Source organism: Salvelinus fontinalis, chromosome 5 (genome assembly GCF_029448725.1).
Source record: "Salvelinus fontinalis isolate EN_2023a chromosome 5, ASM2944872v1, whole genome shotgun sequence".
NCBI classification, from domain to species: domain Eukaryota; kingdom Metazoa; phylum Chordata; class Actinopteri; order Salmoniformes; family Salmonidae; genus Salvelinus; species Salvelinus fontinalis.
Genome location: NC_074669.1, coordinates 51,912,654 through 51,932,402, shown reverse-complemented (window position 1 = coordinate 51,932,402; position 19,749 = coordinate 51,912,654). Strand labels below are relative to the sequence as shown.

At 45.1% G+C, this 19,749-nt stretch overlaps 1 protein-coding gene across 2 annotated transcripts in view; it reads left to right on the top strand.

Annotated features, from left to right (window-relative positions):
• The window catches only part of LOC129855801 (F-box only protein 41-like), a 113,545-nt gene that overhangs the window by 69,859 nt on the left and 23,937 nt on the right, over positions 1-19,749 (top strand). For both annotated transcript variants that reach the window (XM_055923823.1, XM_055923825.1), the window contains 4 exons: positions 4,435-4,508; positions 9,708-10,114; positions 13,648-13,895; positions 14,230-14,345. In XM_055923823.1, the coding sequence (XP_055779798.1) occupies positions 4,435-4,508; positions 9,708-10,114; positions 13,648-13,895; positions 14,230-14,345 (845 nt within the window). The remainder of the gene's footprint in view (positions 1-4,434; positions 4,509-9,707; positions 10,115-13,647; positions 13,896-14,229; positions 14,346-19,749) is intronic.

Sequence of the window (19,749 nt, the reverse complement as noted above, 5' to 3'; positions counted from 1 at the left end):
TTTCACGGCCTACCTTCAAACTCAGTTCCTCTTTGCTTGACATCATGGGAAAATCAAAAGAAATCAGCCAAGACCTCAGGTCTCAAAATTATAAACCTCTGCAAGTCTGGTTCATCCTTGGGAGCAATTTCCAAACACCTGAAGGTACCACGTTTATCTGTACAAACAATAGTATGCAAGTATAAACACCATGGGACCGAGCAGCCATCATACCACTCTGGAAGGAGATGTGTTCTGTCTCCTAGAGATGAACGTACTTTGAACGCAATCAGTCCCAGAACAACAGCAAAGGACCTTGTGAAGATGCTGGAGGAAACAGGTACAAAAGTATCTATATCCACAATAAAACGAGTCCTATATCGACATAACCTGAAAGACCGCTCAGCAAGGAAGATGCCACTGCTCAAAAACCGCCATAAAGTCACTACGGTTTTCAACTGCACATGGGGACAAAGATCGTGCTTTTTGGAGAAATGTCCTCTGGTCTGATGAAACAAAAATAGAACTGTTTGGCCATAATGACCATTATGTTTGGAGGAAAAAGGGGGAGGCTTGTAAGCCGAAGAACACCATCCCAACCGTGAAGCACGGGGGTGGCAGTGGGTGTTGTGGAGGTGCTTTTCTGCAGGAGGGACTGGTGCACTTTACAAAATATTATTATATGAAAATTATATATGAAAATTTTATATGAAAATTATATGGATATATTGAAGACATCAGTAAGGAAGTTAAAGCTTGGTCGCAAATGGGTCTTCCAAATGGACAATGACCCCAAGCATACTTCCAAAGTTGTGGCAAAATGGCTTAAGGACAACAAAGTCAAGGTATTGGAGTGGCCATCACAAAGCCCTGACCTCAATCCTATAGAAAATGTGTGGGCAGAACTGAAAAAGCGTGTGTGAGCAAGGAGGCCTACAAACCTGACTCAGTTACATCAGCTGTGTCAGGAGGAATGGGACAAAAGGTACCCAACTTATTGTGGGAAGCTTGTGGAAGGCTATCCAAAACGTTTGACCCAGGTTAAACAATTTAAAGGCAATACTACCAAATACTAATTGAGTGTATGTTGACTTCTGACTCACTGGGAATGTGATGAAAGAAATAAAAGCTGAAATAAATTATTCTCTCTACTATTATTCTGACATTTCACATTCTTAAAATAAAGTGTTGATCCTAACTGACCTAAGACAGGGAATTTTTACTAGGATTAAATGTCAGGAATTGTGAAATACCGAGTTTAAATGTATTTGGCTAAGGTGTATGTAAACTTCCGACTTCAACTGTATATATCTGTGTATCTCTCTGTGTGTGTGTGTGTGTGTGTATGGGTTAATACAACAAATGTTAAAACCATTTGATCGTGATGGACATGACATGGACGTACCACTATAATGTATTGATTGTCAAGTCCCGTCTTGCTGGTGCAGCCCCTTCTTGATACACCATTGGGGGGTGGATCTCAATAGTCTCAAGTGGTTTCCTCCCCTCGTGTCTAGGGCTGTGGTGGTCATGACATTTTGTCAGCCGTTTATTGTCATGTAAAAGACTGCCGGTCTCATTTGTAATCGAGCGTTAATTAACATAAACGCAAGCCGCTTATGCGTCCCCATCACAGTAAATCCATGATTTATTTTAGGTACGTCTAAAGAAAGATTATGATATGTAGAAAATGTATTTCAGAGGAACAGAATATGGGTTTGCTTTACTGAATGTTATCTGACTGTGCACCATGCTGTAGGCTTGTTCGTTTTGCAGACAAGATGCTTAAGTCCTGTGCCATTATTTTATATTCTAGGATTTTACAGTAGGAAAAATGTAATTCAACTTAGCTGAATAAGATGGAAAGGATATTTCTCCCATTCCGTAGCGAGTGAGCAAATTACGTGGCTATGTTGAGCATAAAAGTGATCATTTTAAACCGGTCCTATATGCTAGATTTTGAGATATTTGAATACTTAAATTGTGAATGATCTAAACCTTAATTTCTTAGGAATCAAAACGTATATGAGCTGCATGGTGTGACTAGGCTATCGGCGATTCGGGAAAGTCGCAAAAAACCGCTCTGTCCCTGCACATGCTGTTCTCATCAAGTGATCATATTTTCACCCGTCAGACTATTCTGAATTTAATCTTGTCCTTTACTAATACGTCAAATGTGTTTTGGATTTAGAATGGCCCGTTTCTAAAATGGGCAGGGGAAATATGTCCACCCGTATGCACTCGAATAGCGAATGGAGGCGACTTTTTCCGCCTGTTTTTCAATCGTGCCGGATAGGCTACTCTGGCTATTTCACTCCATGCATGAACCACTTTTTGAGAATCATGCAGCCTCTCGCTGCGCAAACAGGTGATATTCCCGCCCCAAACTCTGTATGCCATGGGCTCTCCTACCCTGTACCCCAACCCTGTTCCTGCAGCTACCCCCAGTGCTGAATTTGGGAAACCAAGTGAAATCTGTTTGGGAACATCGATGGTAATATGTTTTCACAACAAGACTCATTTCATTAAACCGTCGACAGCCCCCATCTCTGCACGCTCGAGAAAGGAATGAAGGAGAGAGAAACTCACGGTGGTGAGATATTCTTTATCTAAAGGGAATGTCAGCCTATTTTTTTTAATTATGAAAATATAAGAAATGCCCTATTTAGGCTATTCAGAATCCAATAAAAATGCACTATACAGCAGGCAGATTGTGTAAGCCGCCCTGCACAGTCAATGAAGCAACTTCATCGCCTAGACGTTCTCTCCCAGACTCATGGATAGAAAGTGTAGCATAAGGTAATCAGTCCATCCAGGATGCATAATACAGTCCACACTCAAAGGCCATTACTAGAATTTGTTTTATTTTGGAGTATAGGCTAACTAGACCAATTAGGTACCAAACACATCTTAAATCAGTTTTTTTTTGGTGTGTGAGTACCATGCGGTAGGCTATGCATTGTATAAGGGTACAATCACTGTTTGAATCCCCGGGCTCATATACAGTATAGGCCTGTGGGTTTAATCATCACCTTAGCAAAGCTAGGTCCTTTTCAATGTTATGCTTTGAAACAACATCCACAACGACCAAGTTTTCCACTCAGTTTCTTTCCTCAAGCTGATCAGTCACGGTGGGGTGACTTTTAAAAGTCAGCCTACTGTGTTGATGTGTTTTAATGTGACTTTTGATTGCATTTGCTCTGACGTCAGAGTGGTTAGAGGGACACTGGAGTCCTGAGTACCAGGCCATTAGGACCTGATGGTTGTTAGCGAGCTGGTGTCATGGGTGCGAGACTAGGGAGATTACTGCGGCCCTGACTGTGGCGGCAATGCGGCCGCCGCAACAGCCCCTAGATGTGAATACTTTCTGAAGGCACTTGTAGATACGATTGTGCTGGATAGGAAAGTCATCCGTTGATCCGACTCCATCACAATGTTTTCACCTATCCTACATTATCAAGTCAGTTTAGATGAAGGAAAGGAGATGAGAACACGGCAGTTTTGACTATCGAGATGCAACCCTCAGAAATCATGTTTAAACCCTGCTGATAGTGTTTGTGTGTGAATATATGTATATATATGTGTGTGTGTATTGTTGCGCTCCTGGTGGCTTCTCACAGCTTGGCAGATATAAATACATCTGAAGAGGAGACGTTTATACTTATTCTTTGATTAACTACACCACAGCGTGTTATTTTTTTTCATTTGGGAAATGTGTTTTTTTTTTTTTAGCCAATCGCTACCTCCCGTTGAATGTGAAGCTGTTTTTAAACCGATCACCTCTTGGGCTTTGAGCGAGAGTAGTTGTCCTCGTTGTTATGGGTCATTTAAGAAGGTATCACACCTGTACACCAGCATTTTTATGTGCTTCAGTTTTATAGTGGTTGTTTGGTGTGTGTAAATAGTATTTATTTGAATCAGAGTAGATTGAAGAGAAACACGAACAGTGGGAGGTGTTGTTGACCCGTGACAAACCATCCTCTGAACACAGCACAGCAGTAAATGGTTTCAGGGCACAACAACAGAATATCGAAGTCTATTCAACATTCACTGTGAGTTACAGAACACACGAGGTTGGTGGCACCTTTTTAATAGGGGAGGATTGGCTCGTGCTGATGGACTGGAGCGGAATTAGTGGAACCGGTATCAAACGCATCGAACTCGTGGTTTGCGGATGTTTGACGCCATTCCATTTGCGCTGTTCCGGACATTATGATGAGCCGTTCGCCACGCAGCAGCCTCCTGTGTTACAGTCAGTACATAGACCGAGGACTATTTTCACTACCATGTGTAAAGTCCTGTTTTTGTCCTTTTATTTTTATTTTTTAGAAGTATCAGAATTCAAGGAAACGGTTTAATGTGTTGACACACCTCTCTCTCTCTCCCTTTCTTCCCTCTCTCTTTATCTCTCTCTTTATCTTCTCGCTCTCTCTCTCTCTCTCCCCATTTTTTCAGAGGAACTCCAGCATCTCAGGGACGTCCAGGGGCATGTACCAGGTCTCTGACCGACGATCCTCTCCCAGCACCGGGTAAGCCAGTCCTCCACACGCTATCCCGCACTGCCCTCCTGTAGTGATGCCTCTAGCACTGAGATGCAGTGCCTCAGACCGCTGCGCCACTCGGGAGCCCAGAGTCGTGTCCTCTCCCCATGTTTGAGGTTGGAATAGAGGGAGATGAGCTGATTCTAGGTCTGTGCCTATGGGTGACTTCTATATCCCATCTTCACACTTCACTCTCTGCACTGTAAGTGGCTTTGGATAAGAGCATCTGTTAAAGGTAAGATGCAATGCAATGCAACCCCCTGGTGCACTTAGGTACAGTGACTTGATGTGGGGGCCCTATGCTTGGGGGCCAGTGGTCCAGTAGATGGATTCTGAGCACCAGACCGTGGCCTGAGCCCGTATGCATCAGACTGTGGCAACACTGACTCCGACTGAACTGGACCGCCCTGAGCATGGAAGGTATCAGAGGGCACCAGCCAGGTAGTATTTGTCCAGTACTGTGCCCTGGCCCCTGACAGCCTCACAAAACAACTTCCTGTTGTCCTGCCGGGCGCTGAAGTGAGGCCCGACTCTGTCAGCCATGCAGAAACGGTAGGGGAATGTTCTGTCCCAGCTCTCCCTTCCGCCGCTATGTGTTCCCACTCGCACCAAACGCACACAAAACCAGCCGATGGGCATCGCCACTGCTCTTTGACACATGCTTGTAAACAACGGCGGTCAGAGAGTGAGGATTTAAAGTGTCAGTACTGCTTTCTTAGGCCTGGCTGCCTCTGTGGGCACCGGGCAGAGAGAGTGATAGAGAAAGAGGGAGAACCCATGAATTTGTAAAAAGCTCTCTGTTGATGTGCTTGGTGTTTGGTGTGTTCATGGACAACTTGTCATATTTGGTTTACCCCCCCAACTCAGATTAGTGAACGATGTGATTACGTTGTAAATAAACAAGCAAACATTAGATTGGAAGAAAATGGTAAGTTACAGGTGGTTTTGGCATTATTTAAGTATATGATTCATCCCATATGGCTTTCAGATTGTCACCGACTGATCTGCTCATCTTTGCGCAATGACGCATCTTCGCGTGCATCTGGATTTGAGTGGCTCGCTGAAAGGTCAAAAATTCGAGCCCTATCTCATGCATTTCGAGAGGACCATCTCGTGCTCTTTCCTTCACTGCTGATCCAAACCCGCCCACACCGGGCTGCGTCCCAAATGGCATTCCGTTCCCTATTTAGCGCACTACTTTAGTAAATAAAAAAGGGAATAGGGTGCCTTTTTGGTATGCAGCCCTGGCGCTCTAGTATGATGATCAAGCTCCATATCACCATGGTATCATGTCCATGCAGAACCATGTCTTTTTTGTTGTTGTTCAGACGAAATGTAAACCTTATTTTGCATCGTTATGCAACTCTTTGTGTTTGTACGTGCCCATGCGTGTTTCTGTGGGTGCATGTGCGTAACACATGATCATGACTTTACCGTCCTTCTGTCACGCGACGACGTCATCTCGCTTCGGCGTTCGTTTTTTGGCGAGCCAATCGTTGGTCACCAAGTGATCCTTTCACTTCCTAGATTAGAACGTTCCATAAATCCCCTCGGTCTCCCGGAGATGAATGTGATTTATTTGTTCCAAATACAGTGACGGAAGATTCTATTTAGGTGCTTGTTTGAGAAATAGATATTTGGGTTTAAAAATATCTTATTTTGTTGCTTTATTGACATGGTCTGGATCAGTCGCACTGAAATCCTCGACTCCATTTTGTACCGAAATGGCTACTCTGTCATCCATCCTGAGCCCCACTGTGCATTACTGGATAGGAAACTGTACATCCCTGTTATACACTTGAATAATGATCTGTACCCAATTAGCCACAGCTCTGCTGATTGATTCCACAGTATTGATCCAACCTGTGGCTTTTATTGCTGAAGCCACCACTCTGATATAGGCTGTGTACCACCCTATTCCCTATACAGTGTGCTACTTTTGACTAGAGCCCGATCTAACCTGGTCAAAAGTAGGGCACTATATAGGGAATAGGGTGCCATTTGGGATGCATACAGAGCCACACTGCCAAGTGGCCTCTCCTCTGCATCTTTAGCGGTGTCACTAGGTTCTATGCAATCAATCGAGCACAGATGATGTATTTCAAAGAAAAAAGTTCTATTTGATTCCAGGTCTGGCGTGGATTTACCACAGGACGGTTGTGTTAGATGTCATTCGTCTAACGCGTGTGCATGTCAGTGCTGGAAGGTACACTGATTGTTTTGTGGAGTTTTAATGCGGACGTTTAGGACACAAAAGTAATAACGGAAAGGTGAAAAGCCTTACAATGAAGTAGCGTTGTAATGTTTAAAAGAAGAATACGCGTATGCACTAATATCACACAGTGAATCTCGATTAGGTACGGAAGGACTGAATGGAAGTCTGACTTTCGGTGTGCAGTTCATCCACTGGGTACGCCAGTTTATCTGTTCTAGTCTGTTTTGTTTTGTTTGTGGTGCTTTTGCCTCCATAGGACAATATAAACGCCTTTAGACAAGCAGGAGAATGATGAGCGATGCAAGATTTCCTACTTTTCTGCGAGGCTAGGTTTTAAAATTCCTCGTTATTTGCTTAATATGTGGAGGAGAGTTATCGGTATAGTAATTTAACAGGGTCTTTGTTCTCGCTCTCTGTCTGTGTGTGCGTGCGCAATGGCTGCCTCAGGGGGAAAAAACTGCTGTTTCCAGAAGCAGTCACTGTAGTCAATTTTCCCGCAAAAAAAAACAACCCCCCCCCCCCCCCCCCCCCTCACTCCTCATGATCTAAATTGGTCTACTTTGTATTTCATCAGAGCTTCAAAACACTTTTATGCTGAAGTAGTATTTTCACTCTCAACTGATATTATTCTACATTTTGTTAGTTGTTTGTTGCATAGTTTTAAAGCGTCTTGTCGGCACCAGGAAGTTAGTCTTTGTCAGTGCACGATGAAGAGGGAATGTGTTTACAGCTTGGTTTGATATAGTGGCTTATAAACTTCAAAATGTCTCTCTCAGTTGACTAAAAACCATCAGAAATGATTTCTGAAGAAGGGATAGTAGTAGACAATAATGTTAATGTGATTTTCATTTAACACAAAATCTAAAAGAGCTTTACACCTAGGCTTACAAGTATTAAAGCAATGGGTTATATTGAAATGCTGAGGGAAGGGAATGTAACACGCACATCTACAGTATCTACTATCTCAACGAATATGTAATGATATACCAACCTATTAAAAAGTCTCCTTCCCATACATGCACTACATGGCCAAAAGTATGTGGACACCTGCTTGTCGAACATCTCATTCCGTAATCTTGGGCATTAATCTGGAGTTGGTCCCCCGTTTGCTGCGATAACAGCCTCCACTCTTCTGGGAAGGCTTTCCACTAGATGTTGGAATGTTGCTGCGGGGACTTTCTTCCATTCAGCCACAAGCATTAGTGAGTTCGGGCACTGATGTTGGGCGATAAGGCCAGGCTGGCAGTCAGCGTTCCAATTCATCCCAAAGGTGTTTGATGGGGTTGAGGTCAGGGCTCTGTACAGGCCAGTCAAGTTCTTCCACACCAACTTCGACAAACCATTTCTGTATGATCCTCGGTTTGTGCACGGGGGCATTATCATGATGAAACAGGAAAGGGCCTTCCCCAAGCTGTTGCCACAGAATCGTCTAGATTGTCATTGTATGCTGTAGCGTTAAGATTTCCCTTCACTGGAACTAAGGGGCCTAGCCCGAACCATGAAAAACAATCCCCGGCCATTATTCCTCCTCCACCAAACTTTACAGTTGGCACTATGCATTGGGGCAGGTAGCTTTCTCCTGGCATCCGCCAAACTCTGATTTGTCAGTCGGACTGCCAGATGGCGAAGTGTGATTCATCACTCCAGAGAACACGTTTCCACTGCTCAAGAGTCCAATGGTGACTTTACACCACTCCAGCCGACGCTTGGCATTGCTGATCTTAGGCTTGTGTTTGGCTGCTCGGCCATGGAAACCCATTTCACGAAGCACCCGACGTTACAGTTCTTGGGCTGACGTTGCTTCCAGAGGCAGTTTGGAACTCGGTGGTGAGTGTTGCAACCTGGGACAGACTCGGTGGTTCTTATTTTCCGTACAGTTGAAAGTTTCTGCTGTACAAATGCCTGGGGTCTCCAAATAATCCAGAGCACAGGAGCTGGGTATAAATATGAATATCCGTGAAGATGGCCACTAGCATAAAAGTTTTTCATTTGTTTTCCCTCTACTTTTTTTCATGGTTCATATTACTGGGAAGGGAATTATTTCTCATGCTGACTTTAAAGCACGACAGTATGTTGTCGTCTAAACTTTCAGTAAACTTTATTACCTTTGGTCAAATATATAATTTTAACAAGGTCTGTAGGTGCAGTGATTGACAATCGCGGACTTGACACCATGTTGAGGCGTGTGTGTGTGTCATTGGGGATAGTGTCAAAATACCTTTTATATTCTCAATGCTACAGGGAGGGACATGTTAAATTGTGCATATCAGATTTTTGGGACATGTAGCGACTGCCAGAAGGCAGTAAGCTCATGAAATGCATTCGGGATAAAAAGAGCTGTCCTTGAGGGGCACAGTGTTTTCCACCTGTGGCCAGAATCTTAGTCACTGCCAAGACATTACAGTCAAATATGTCTCTACAAACTTAAAAGGACACACCACATCACTATTCAAATATGTCTACACAAACGTAGTTTAAGGGACACCCTCAAAACACCACTAGACAAGTGTCACACCCAAACCTGTGCAGTTACTGTAAGGTTTAAAAAAAACAACGATATGTAAACATTCATTGCAGTTGGCAAATACGTTTCATATTCTTCGTTTTGGAAGTTGTTCATCTTGGTCGATACTGAGCTGTGGAAACCATGGCAACACTGTTGGGCTGTAGAATCATGTGGTATCAGGAAGTGACAACGTGTGGTGGCTCTGCTGCCACTTCGACTCATTTCAGCCAATCACTGACCTGACAAACAGATCTGGGACCAGGCTACAGTAATGCAGATGACCTATCTGATGAAACCTGGATAGAGAACTATATGATGCTGTATACGTTTCAATAGTTCTGTCTGTTAGTTGTCCATATGTAAAGTGTCCACAAAAGTTGCTTTGAGTAACGTTTTTTTTTTTAAAGTGGTACCTTTTGCGTATAACTCATCCCCTCTCTTCCGCTCTCCCCCTCTCTTTCCCCAGAGCGTCGGGACGGGTCAAGTCCTTCTCCCAGGGCTCGGGCGGGGGCTACGACAGCGGCGACAGCGTGGAGATGCACCCCATGGAAGAGTGCCCCGAGGGCCAGTACTACCACGTCCAGTGTCGGCTGGGGGAAGGGGGCGGACAGGGAGGGGGCGGACAGTGCTACGAGAGGGGCGGGGGGTCCCGGAGCTGGGGGCTCCGCAAGCAGGCCATCCAGAACTGGCAGCGGAGACCCTACCGGAACAGCACGGAGGGGGAGGAGGGTGAGGAGGGTGACGTGTCGGACGTGGGCTCCAGGACTACCGAGTCGGAGGCGGAGATGTGGGAGCAGCAGGAGAGGAGGGCCACCATGGCCGAGACGCAGCAGTCTGGAGCGCCGAGACCATCTGGATACCGCCTAGGCACAGGTAGGACTGGATAGGAGGCTAAGCCGCTAATCTTTACCTTGCTTAGGAACAGTACGGTAGGATGCTGGGCTAGGCTACGTCAGGTAGGAGGTTTAAAAGCCGCTTACCATTTGTTTATCCTGATTTGTCCATTGATTGTTACTCAGCAGATACTTGTAATGAAATGGTGTGTACTGGTGCATTGCAGAGAGACACTCGTTTCTAAAAGGAACAGTTGTCACATGTCTGGCACACCTTATGACCCTGATAGCCTGCCTGCCAATGGCACCTGCAGCAAACACACACAGAATCCCCTCCCTCACACAGACAAAACCCCCTCCCTCACACACACACACACACACACACACACACACACACACACACTGTCCTGCGGCCCAGGCTAACAGTAGTCAGGTCTGTCAGAGAAGGACAGAAGGACGGTGGCTGGTGTGAAACTGGGTCATGGCTGTTCTAGTCCCAGGTGTTCCAGGGTAAGGCTGTCCAGAGAACAGTGAAGGACGACTAATGACCAGAGCGGTGCCACAAACTGATTCCGTGTCAGCCCATGGAGCCCTGTCATAGAGGGATGACTTTCACCAGACTGATCTACTAACACACACTACCCAGATAGATCACGCATGAACAACCTCCAGGGGATGGCATGGAATGCCTTTGTGTGTGCTTATGTTTATAAACTCAACAAAAAAAGAAACGTCCTCACTGTCAACTGTGTTTATTTTCAGCAAACTCAACATGTGCACATTTTTGTATGAACATAACAAGATTAAACAACTGAGAAATAAACTGAACAAGATCCACAGACATGTGACTAACAAATTGAATAATGTGTCCCTGAACAAAGGGGGGTCAAAATCAAAATTAAGTCAGTATCTGGTGTGGCCACCAGCTGCATTAAGTACTGCAGTGCATCTCCTCCTCATGGACTGCACCAGATTTGCCAGTTTGTAAGATGTTACCCCACTCTTCCACCAAGGCACCTGCAAGTTTCCAGACATTTCTGGGGGGAATTGCCATAGCCTTCACCCGCCGATCCAAAAGGTCCCAGACGTGCTCAATGGGATTGAGATCCGGGATCTTTGCTGGCCATGGCAGAACACTGACATTCCTGTCTTGCAGGAAATCACGCACAGAACGAGCAGTATGGCTGGTGGCATTGTCATGCTGGAGGGTCATGTCAGGATGAGCCTGCAGGAAGGGTACCATATGAGGGAGGATGTCTTCCCTGTAACGCATAGCGTTGAGATTGCCTGCAATGACAACAAGCTCAGTCGGATAATGCTGTGACACACAGCCCCAGACCATGAGGGACCCTCCACCTCCAAATCGATCCCGCTCCAGAGTACAGGCCTCGGTGTAACGCTCATTCCTTCGGCAATAAACACGAATCCGACCATCACCCCTGGTGAGACAAAACCGCGACTCATCAGTGAAGAGCACTTTTTGCCAGTCCTGTCTGGTCCAGCGATGGTGGGTTTGTACCCATAGGAGACGACGTTGCTGCTGATGTCTGGTGAGGACCTGCCTCTCAGTCCAGCTTCTCTCAGCCTATTGCAGACGGTCTGAGCACTGATGGCGGGATTGTGCATTCCTGATGTAACTCGGGCAGTTGTTGTTGCCATCCTGTACCTGTCCCGCAGGTGTGATGTTCGGATGTACCGATCCTGTGCAGATGTTGTTACACGTGGTCTGCCACTGCGAGGACGATCAGCTGTCTGTCCTGTCTCCCTGTAGCGCTGTCTTAGTACTCACAGTACGGACATTGCAATTTATTGCCCTGTCCACATCTGCAGTCCTCATGCCTCCTTGCAGCATGCCTAAGGCACGTTCACACAAATGAGCAGGGACCCTGAGCATCTTTCTTTTGGTGTTTTTCAGATTCAGTAGAAAGGCCTCTTTAGTGTCCTACGTTTTCATAACTGTGACCTTAATTGCCTACCGTCTGTAAGCTGTTAGTATCTTAACAACCGTTCCACAGGTGCATGTTCATTAATTGTGTATGGTTCATTGAACAATAATGGGAAACAGTGTTTAAAACACTTTACAATTAAGATCTGTGAAGTTATTTGTACTTTTATGAATTATCTTTGAAAGACAGGGTCCTGACAAAGGGACGTTTATCTTTTTGCTGAGTTTATGTACTGCACCTTTCCCAGTATGGCTAAACTTTCTCATATTGATAGGGCCATAGCGCGCTCTCCAAAAGTTGTGCACTATATAGGGAAAGCGTGCCATTTGGGACTTAGACACTGACAATGTTGATGAGAAAACCACCTTTACCTCCACCACTCCTGGTTCAAACACAGCAAGCATATCTCTCCTTTAATTGCCTTCTCCAGCCAAGATCCCACAAATCCCGGCTGGCGACCTCCATTTTATTTAGAAACACCTAGGTTGAGTCTCAAATGGCACCCTTTCCCTATTTGGTGCACTATTTTTCTACCAGGGACCATAGGGAATAGGGTGCTATTTGGGATGCAGAGAGACCAGGTGCGTCATGCTAGGAACGAGTAAACCTGCTTCCCAAATGGAACCCTATTCCTTATACGTGCCCTGGTCAAAAGTAGTGCACTATAAAGGGAACAGGGGACCATTTGGGATGGAGTCTTAACTAGGACAGAGGCCATTGAAACATGCACATTTTGCCTTAAATGTACACATTTTGGGCAAAAGATAGTCCTACCCTATTCCCTGTTGGTCCTTCTGGCTACATATCTACTTGGCAAAGGAGCTACTGTAAACCCAAATAGGCAATAAAGCTGTCATTTTTTACACAACCCAGAATGTCTGGTATGAGAATTCAAATTGGCACCAGCAACATTACTTGTCATGTAAATGACATTTTATGCTCGGACGTTGTCGTCCATATAAGATTCTCAAAGCGTTTGGCAGGGTTGAGTTTGAAATGGCACATATCAACGTATCACACGGTATGACTGCTAGCATGCATTGGTAGATTGCTAGCTAGCGTAGGCGGTGTGCCTCTAGCCGCGAGGCCTGTCGCTTCCAAAGCCTCCTTCGCTTCTTCTTTTCGAAGGCCAACAGCGATGACACGGCGGATGACTCATCACATAGATTGATGCCTGCTGGGAGAAATGGAAATGTGCTGGAGTCGGTTTTGGTCACATGGTATTGGCCAATACAGTACATAATGGTAATGCTCATATCTGTGCTTGAGGGTGAAGTGGATCGCTTGCACCACATTGTGGATATTTTGTAGAATGCCACTGTAATATATATATATATATATTTGCGACTCAGGATGGCGTCTCTAACCTCCGTCTCTTTCCCCGCCACATTTATTTTTCTGACTAAACTCCCTGCCTCCATCTTCCTCTCTCCTCATCCTCTTTTCTCCTTCCCTGCTGCACTTCTCTTCCTTTACCCACCCACCCTCCTTCTCACCACCCTCCCCCTTTCTTAACCTCCCCCTCTCTACCTACCTGACTAATATCCCTGTCCCTCTTTTACCCTCTCCACGTCTCTCTTTCTTCACCTAACCTCTCTATCCTTTTTCTCTCGTTCCGACCCTGCAGGGCGGTCCGAGGGGGGCTACCGCCACAACAAGCCGTGTCGCCACGACAAGAGCCTGTCCCGGTCCAACAACGAGGTGATCAGCCCGGAGATACTGAAGATGAGGGCGGCTCTGTTCTGTATCTTTACCTACCTGGATACCAAGACCCTGTTGAGGGCCGCGGAGGTCTGCAGGGACTGGAGGTTTGTGGGCCGCCACCCTGCCGTGTGGACCTGGGTGCTGCTGGAGAACGCCCGCATCTCCTCCAAGGTAGAGGACACGGATCGTACACGCGGAAGAACAGACCCAAACGCACAGAACGCCGCAGGTGGCTTCTGAGGGGAGAACGGCGCGAATGGAATGACCTCAAACACCTGGAAACCATGCGTTTTGATGCATTTGATACCATTCCACTGATTCCGCTCCAGTTCATTACCACAAGCCCGTTCTCCCCAAACGAAGCTGCCACCAATCTCCTGTGGTACACACGCGCGCACGCCGATTCTGCTGATAGTTTAGGTGCAATAATTGTGATATGTGTTACAGTAAGCCCTTCGAGCGTCTGCTAAATGACTCAAAAGTAACTGTAATCTCTTCGTCCCAGTTCCTGAGTACACTGTCCCAGTGGTGTACCCAGACCCATTCCCTCATCCTCCAGAACCTGAAACCACGACAGAGGGGCAAGAAGGAGATCAAGGAGGAGTACCTCAAGAGCACACGGTGAGAGGCGTGTGTGTGTGTGTGTCATGGACTGATTTCCCTCTATACAGCAAACAGCAGGGGTCTGCAGTTCTCTCCCCATCTCTCCTTTCTCTCTCACCCCGTCATCTCTCCTTTCTCTCTCACCCCGTCATCTCTCCTTTCTCTCGCTCTCCCCGTCATCTCTCCTTTCTCTCGCTCTCCCCGTCATCTCTCATTTCTCTCGCTCTCCCCGTCATCTCTCATTTCTCTCGCTCTCTCAGGGATGCAAACTTGTCACCTTACGGCGGAATGTGCCGTTTTGAATCCAAAATAGGTGACCTACGTGAATCATGTCAACCTGATGAGAAAAGTTTGGGGGGGGGGGGGGCTTTGGATCACTACTGGCTGTAAGCGAACGAGTGATGCGCGTTTGCAGCAATACTGGCTGTAGCAAAGGCTCAGACAATCGTTCAGATAACAACAGAATGCAACAGGAGACTGAAGAGACAACCAATTTGCTAGTTACAGAATCAGTGCGCGCTATGAAAAGACAGCAGTAGGGTGGAAAGGCTGTTTGCCAGTTACAGCAGCGCGACCCCTGAACGATAACGAGGAGGTCGGTGAGAAGCCTGACCACCGAGACGGGGGTGAGAAGGTGATGAAGCGTACTTCATGAGCTGTAACCGAAAAACAACTGGCATTTGGAAAGTTTGAGGTGAGGGAGAAAGTGTGGTGAACAAGTATTAGCATTGTTAAGTATCTTGCTATAGTAGCTGGATGGAATTCTCCGTTAGCTAGCCAGAGAAATGTTGAGCAACATTAGCCAATTTAGCTGATCAAATAATTGAGTTTGTTTGAAAATTAGCTGGCTAATAAAGTCAGACAGCTAGCTAACGTTACAACAGATGTGCTAACGTTAGTAACCTAACCAATGCGCTATAGTATTAACTGGTATATGACTCAAGTTATAACGCGTTAGTTGCACCAAGGTAAAGACAGTTTCAGGTTGGATATTCGACAGATATTCGCCTGTAGTTTTTCTTACGTCCACCAACAGCAGTTAGGGACCGTCAACATGGTGACAATTTTTTTTTTTGGAATTTCAATAGCTCGTTAACCATTAAAGAGTAAACCATTACTTTAACCAAAACTTTCAAAACTTGTTGTAGCAAACCCGATGGCGTAAACGCACATTGCACACACTTTTTTTTGTTGATTTATTTCTCACGATTTTAAATTATTTATTTACATTTTCAAATTGTAATAACTCATTGGTCATATGACCTACTGGCTTCAAAGAAGGTTCAGAATGTCCACTGACTACCCTTCTATATTGCACACCCATCAGTTTGTCCATTTTCATCTCACATGATTTTACATGAATTTTTCCACATTAAAAATGTCAATAGTTCCTTGGTCATGTGACCTACTGACCTCAAACAAGGTTGAATGTCCACTGACTATGCCTTCATATCGCACACTCTGATGTTTGTCTACTTTCATCTGATGCTTTTAGACTTAAATCTGTAAGCCTGAGACCAGAAGGTGTGGATACGCACACTCAGAAGTCATTTGGAGAAAAAGAGAGTATCTGACTGACAGAGTAGTTAAACAGTGATTACTATTATCTGTCTGAACCCCTCGTACAGTAAAGCCCTTCCAGGACATTACAATCTCACCACGCAGGATATTCCATGGTCCCTAGACTCCTTTCTAACAGTCCTCAAGCTTCAATAGGGTAGTCAATGACTGTGTAACCTTTGAAATTTAGAGTCAACGTTATCATTTTAGTAAGTCTTATGGTCGGGCATAAAGTGTCGTCTCCAGTTTCTTGCTTTCTCAGGTCCCGCTGAGTGGACGGTATTGATGCCTTTTCAGTCTAGCTCCAGTCAGGTGTCATTATGTTATACGCACCACGCCACCGCACTCCCGTTTCATAACACCCTCTCACCTTCTACCATTTTGTCTACCCTCCAAGAATCAGGAGAACCCTCTAGCTGTAGACTGAGATTCCCATATCCATAGCCTTCGTAGTTTGTAGCTCTTAAAGCGTTTATGTCCTTACTATGTTGAAATCTCGTAGACTAAGCTTTTCGTGTGACTCTGGTAAGTCATTTCAAGTCAAAGCCTTGTTTTCCCTGGTACATAAACATATTCTACTAACTAGTTCTGTTTATTTTGACTTTGCGGCATAGAAATCTTGTTGGGAGCTGAGAAACACTCACAGTAAATGTGAAATCTTTATTTTTATATAGTTGTGTGGGAGAGCCATATGTTCAGTTCATGCCTATGATTTCAGAGTTCAAAGCCAACAACTGCTTCATGTGTGCCACTGATAAAGAACCTGGATGTGGCCCAAAGACTGACTGGGTTAGTAACTTTATTTAACATGTTTAGAATCTTTTGACACCAGTGACGGCATGTAAGACAATTTATGATATAACACAATGGATGGCTAGTTTGTCATACTGCATTGATATTTGGTAACGCGTTATGCTTCGTTTTGTTTTAGATTGAATGGTTTGCATGCCGACGGCGGTTCCATGGGCTGTGCCGAGTCAAAAAGAGTTGAACAGAGCGAAGAACACAAACTGGAAGTGCAGTCTTTGTTGTTGAAAAATGTCTGCTATACCCCATCCACACTGAAGAGGCTCTGACATGTACATCAACCAGGGATAAAGAGAAAGTTAACACTGTGAAATGTGTCGTACTTATTTGAAGTAAAGTGTCTGTTGACATGTTGGAAAAGATTAAAAAGTCTACAATTTCTGTTTTAATTTGTCAATATTACATTTGTAATCATTGATTTACTGGCCACCATTAATGTGGTTACATGTTCAGTATATGTATTGACCAGCAAACCCACTGCAGCCTACCTCACTAGCTCACTCTCCATCCCTGTTTTGGACAATTAATAGCATGACTCTCGTACTTTGCCCTTTTCCGTTATGGTTGATATTAACGACGAAAGGAGATATTATCCGTCTCTCTCCTATTGTGTACCGCTGTTAAATACTGTGGAAAAATAAACAGGGTAAATAAGTACTTAGAACTACCAATTATAGATAAATATTAAAGAAAAGGGTAAACACAACACTGAACCCCCTAATTGTCAAACTAATATTAATGTACAACAACATAGAAGATACATGACTAGAGGTTTTGCAATATGGGTGTATATCCACTGCACGCTTCTTAGGTGTGTAGTTGACATGACCGTGGCGCTATTGAAATGTTAAACTATTAAAAATGTATGTTACACTGTGTGATTTTACAGTACAGAAAGAGTGTGCAATATAGAAGGGTAGACGGTGGACATTCTGCACCTTGTTTGAAGTCAATAGGTCACATGACCGAGGAGCTATTGAAATTTGAAAGTGAGAAAAATGTATGTACAAACGTGTGATATGAAAATGGACAAACTAAAGGGTGTGCAATGTGTAGGCCCACTGAGTGGACATTTTGAACCTTGTTTGAAGTCAGTAGGTCACATGACCAAGGAGCTATTGAAATTAGAATGTAAAAGAAGTTTGTACTTTGTTTACGCTCCCTAACTAATTCAACTAGGAATACAACATGCTGCTCACATTTCCACTTATTAGCTTTGGAAAGCGAATGAATGTCCAAATTGTGAAAATAAGACCTGTGCAATTTTTCCTAGATCATGACATTTGTTTTGAGTCTGTGGCTCAAGTGGTTTGAAAGCACGAATATCTGTCGTATATCCAACTTAAAACTGTTTTTACCTCGGTGTTAGTTGCTTACTGGACCCTGGCAATCTGTGTGAAATGTTAACTAGCTAATGAACTAACTTCTATCTGTGAACTAATGTTTTCCCTCTACAGTATGTGGTTAATTTTCAGAATGAGAGAATTAGGTGAAAATGAGGCGTTGATTGTTAAACAAGTGGATTCGGGGATCAAGTTTAGCTGGAGCTGGACCTGGCTTATGCTGGATGCCAGTAGAGGTGAAAAAGGCAACACGCTTTCCCTCTTTCAATAAATACAGTGGATAAAAATGAGTATGCCAGGTGTACACTCTGCCTGAAAGAGATAAATAATGCCAACAAAGGGTCTCATGCTGGCACATTGTACACGTTCTGCCTGCGGACATCTGTTCTACAATGTAATAACCTGCAGAATAGCCCAAAGATATTGCTTTTGTTGTGCTGAGCTCGACACTAACACTTTTGTGTGAGTGAAGGGGGATTATACATTTTTTACTCAGTGAACATTATTTTTGCACACATGTAGCCTTGTGATCGATGTCTACTATAGTGGCCACTATAATAGAGCAAAAATAGAATGCCTGTTTCATTTTACTTTAAGATGTTTTTTTCCCAAGTGCAATATTTAGATGTGTGTGTGTGTGTGTGGTCACAAGTGTTCTATTATAAAGGCTGCCATGGTTAACTGCAATATTAGTGTATTGTTTTTTTCCGCAAGACTTTGCAGTAAAGTCTAGGCAACAAATAACATTGGATTGCTTTCTCCCCCCATCTCTCCTTTCGCTCTCTCCGTGCGCTCTCTCTCGCTCTCCCCCATCTCTCCATTAGCTCTCTCGCTCTCCCCCATCTCTCCGTTCACTCTCTCTCGCTCTCCCCCATCTCTCCTTTCGCTCTCTCGCTCCTTTCTCTCTCTCTCTCCCCCATCGCTCCTTTCTCTCTCTCTCTCCCCCATTGCTCCTTTCTCTCTCTCTCTCTCTCTCTCTCTCTCTCCCCCATTGCTCCTTTCTCTCTCTCTCTCCCATCTCTCTGTTCGCTCTCCCCCCATCTCTCCTTTCGCTCTCTCTCGCTCTCCCCCCATCTCTCCTTTCGCTCTCTCTCGCTCTCCCCCCATCTCTCCGTTCGCTCTCTCTCGCTCTCCCCCATCTCTCCGTTCGCTCTCCCCCATCTCTCCTTTCGCTCTCTCGCTCCTTTCTCTCTCTCTCTCCCCCATCTCTCCTTTCGCTCTCCCCCATCTCTCCTTCTCCCCCATCTCTGCTTTCTCTCTCCCCCATCTCTCCTTCTCCCCCATCTCTGCTTTCTCTCTCCCCCATCTCTCCTTCTCCCCCATCTCTGCTTTCTCTCTCCCCCATCTCTCCTTTCTCTCTCTCTCCCCCATCTCTCCTTTCTCTCTCTCCCCCCCATCTCTCCTTTCTCTCTCTCCCCCATCTCTCCTTTCTCTCTCTCCCCCCCATCTCTCCTTTCTCTCTCTCCCCCATCTCTCCTTTCTCTCTCTCCCCCATCTCTCCTTTCTCGCTCTCTCGCCCATCTCCTTTCGCTCTCGTGCCCATCTCTCCTTTCGCTCTAGCCCATCTCTCCTTTTCTCTCTCGCCCATCTCTCCTTTTCTCTCCCCCCCCCCCCATCTCTCCTTCCTAGTCTATATACTGTAGCCGGTTGAGAATGTGCTGAGTCAGAAAGCCCCATTGTTCTATCTCATTCCTGACGTGTGTGTGTGTGTG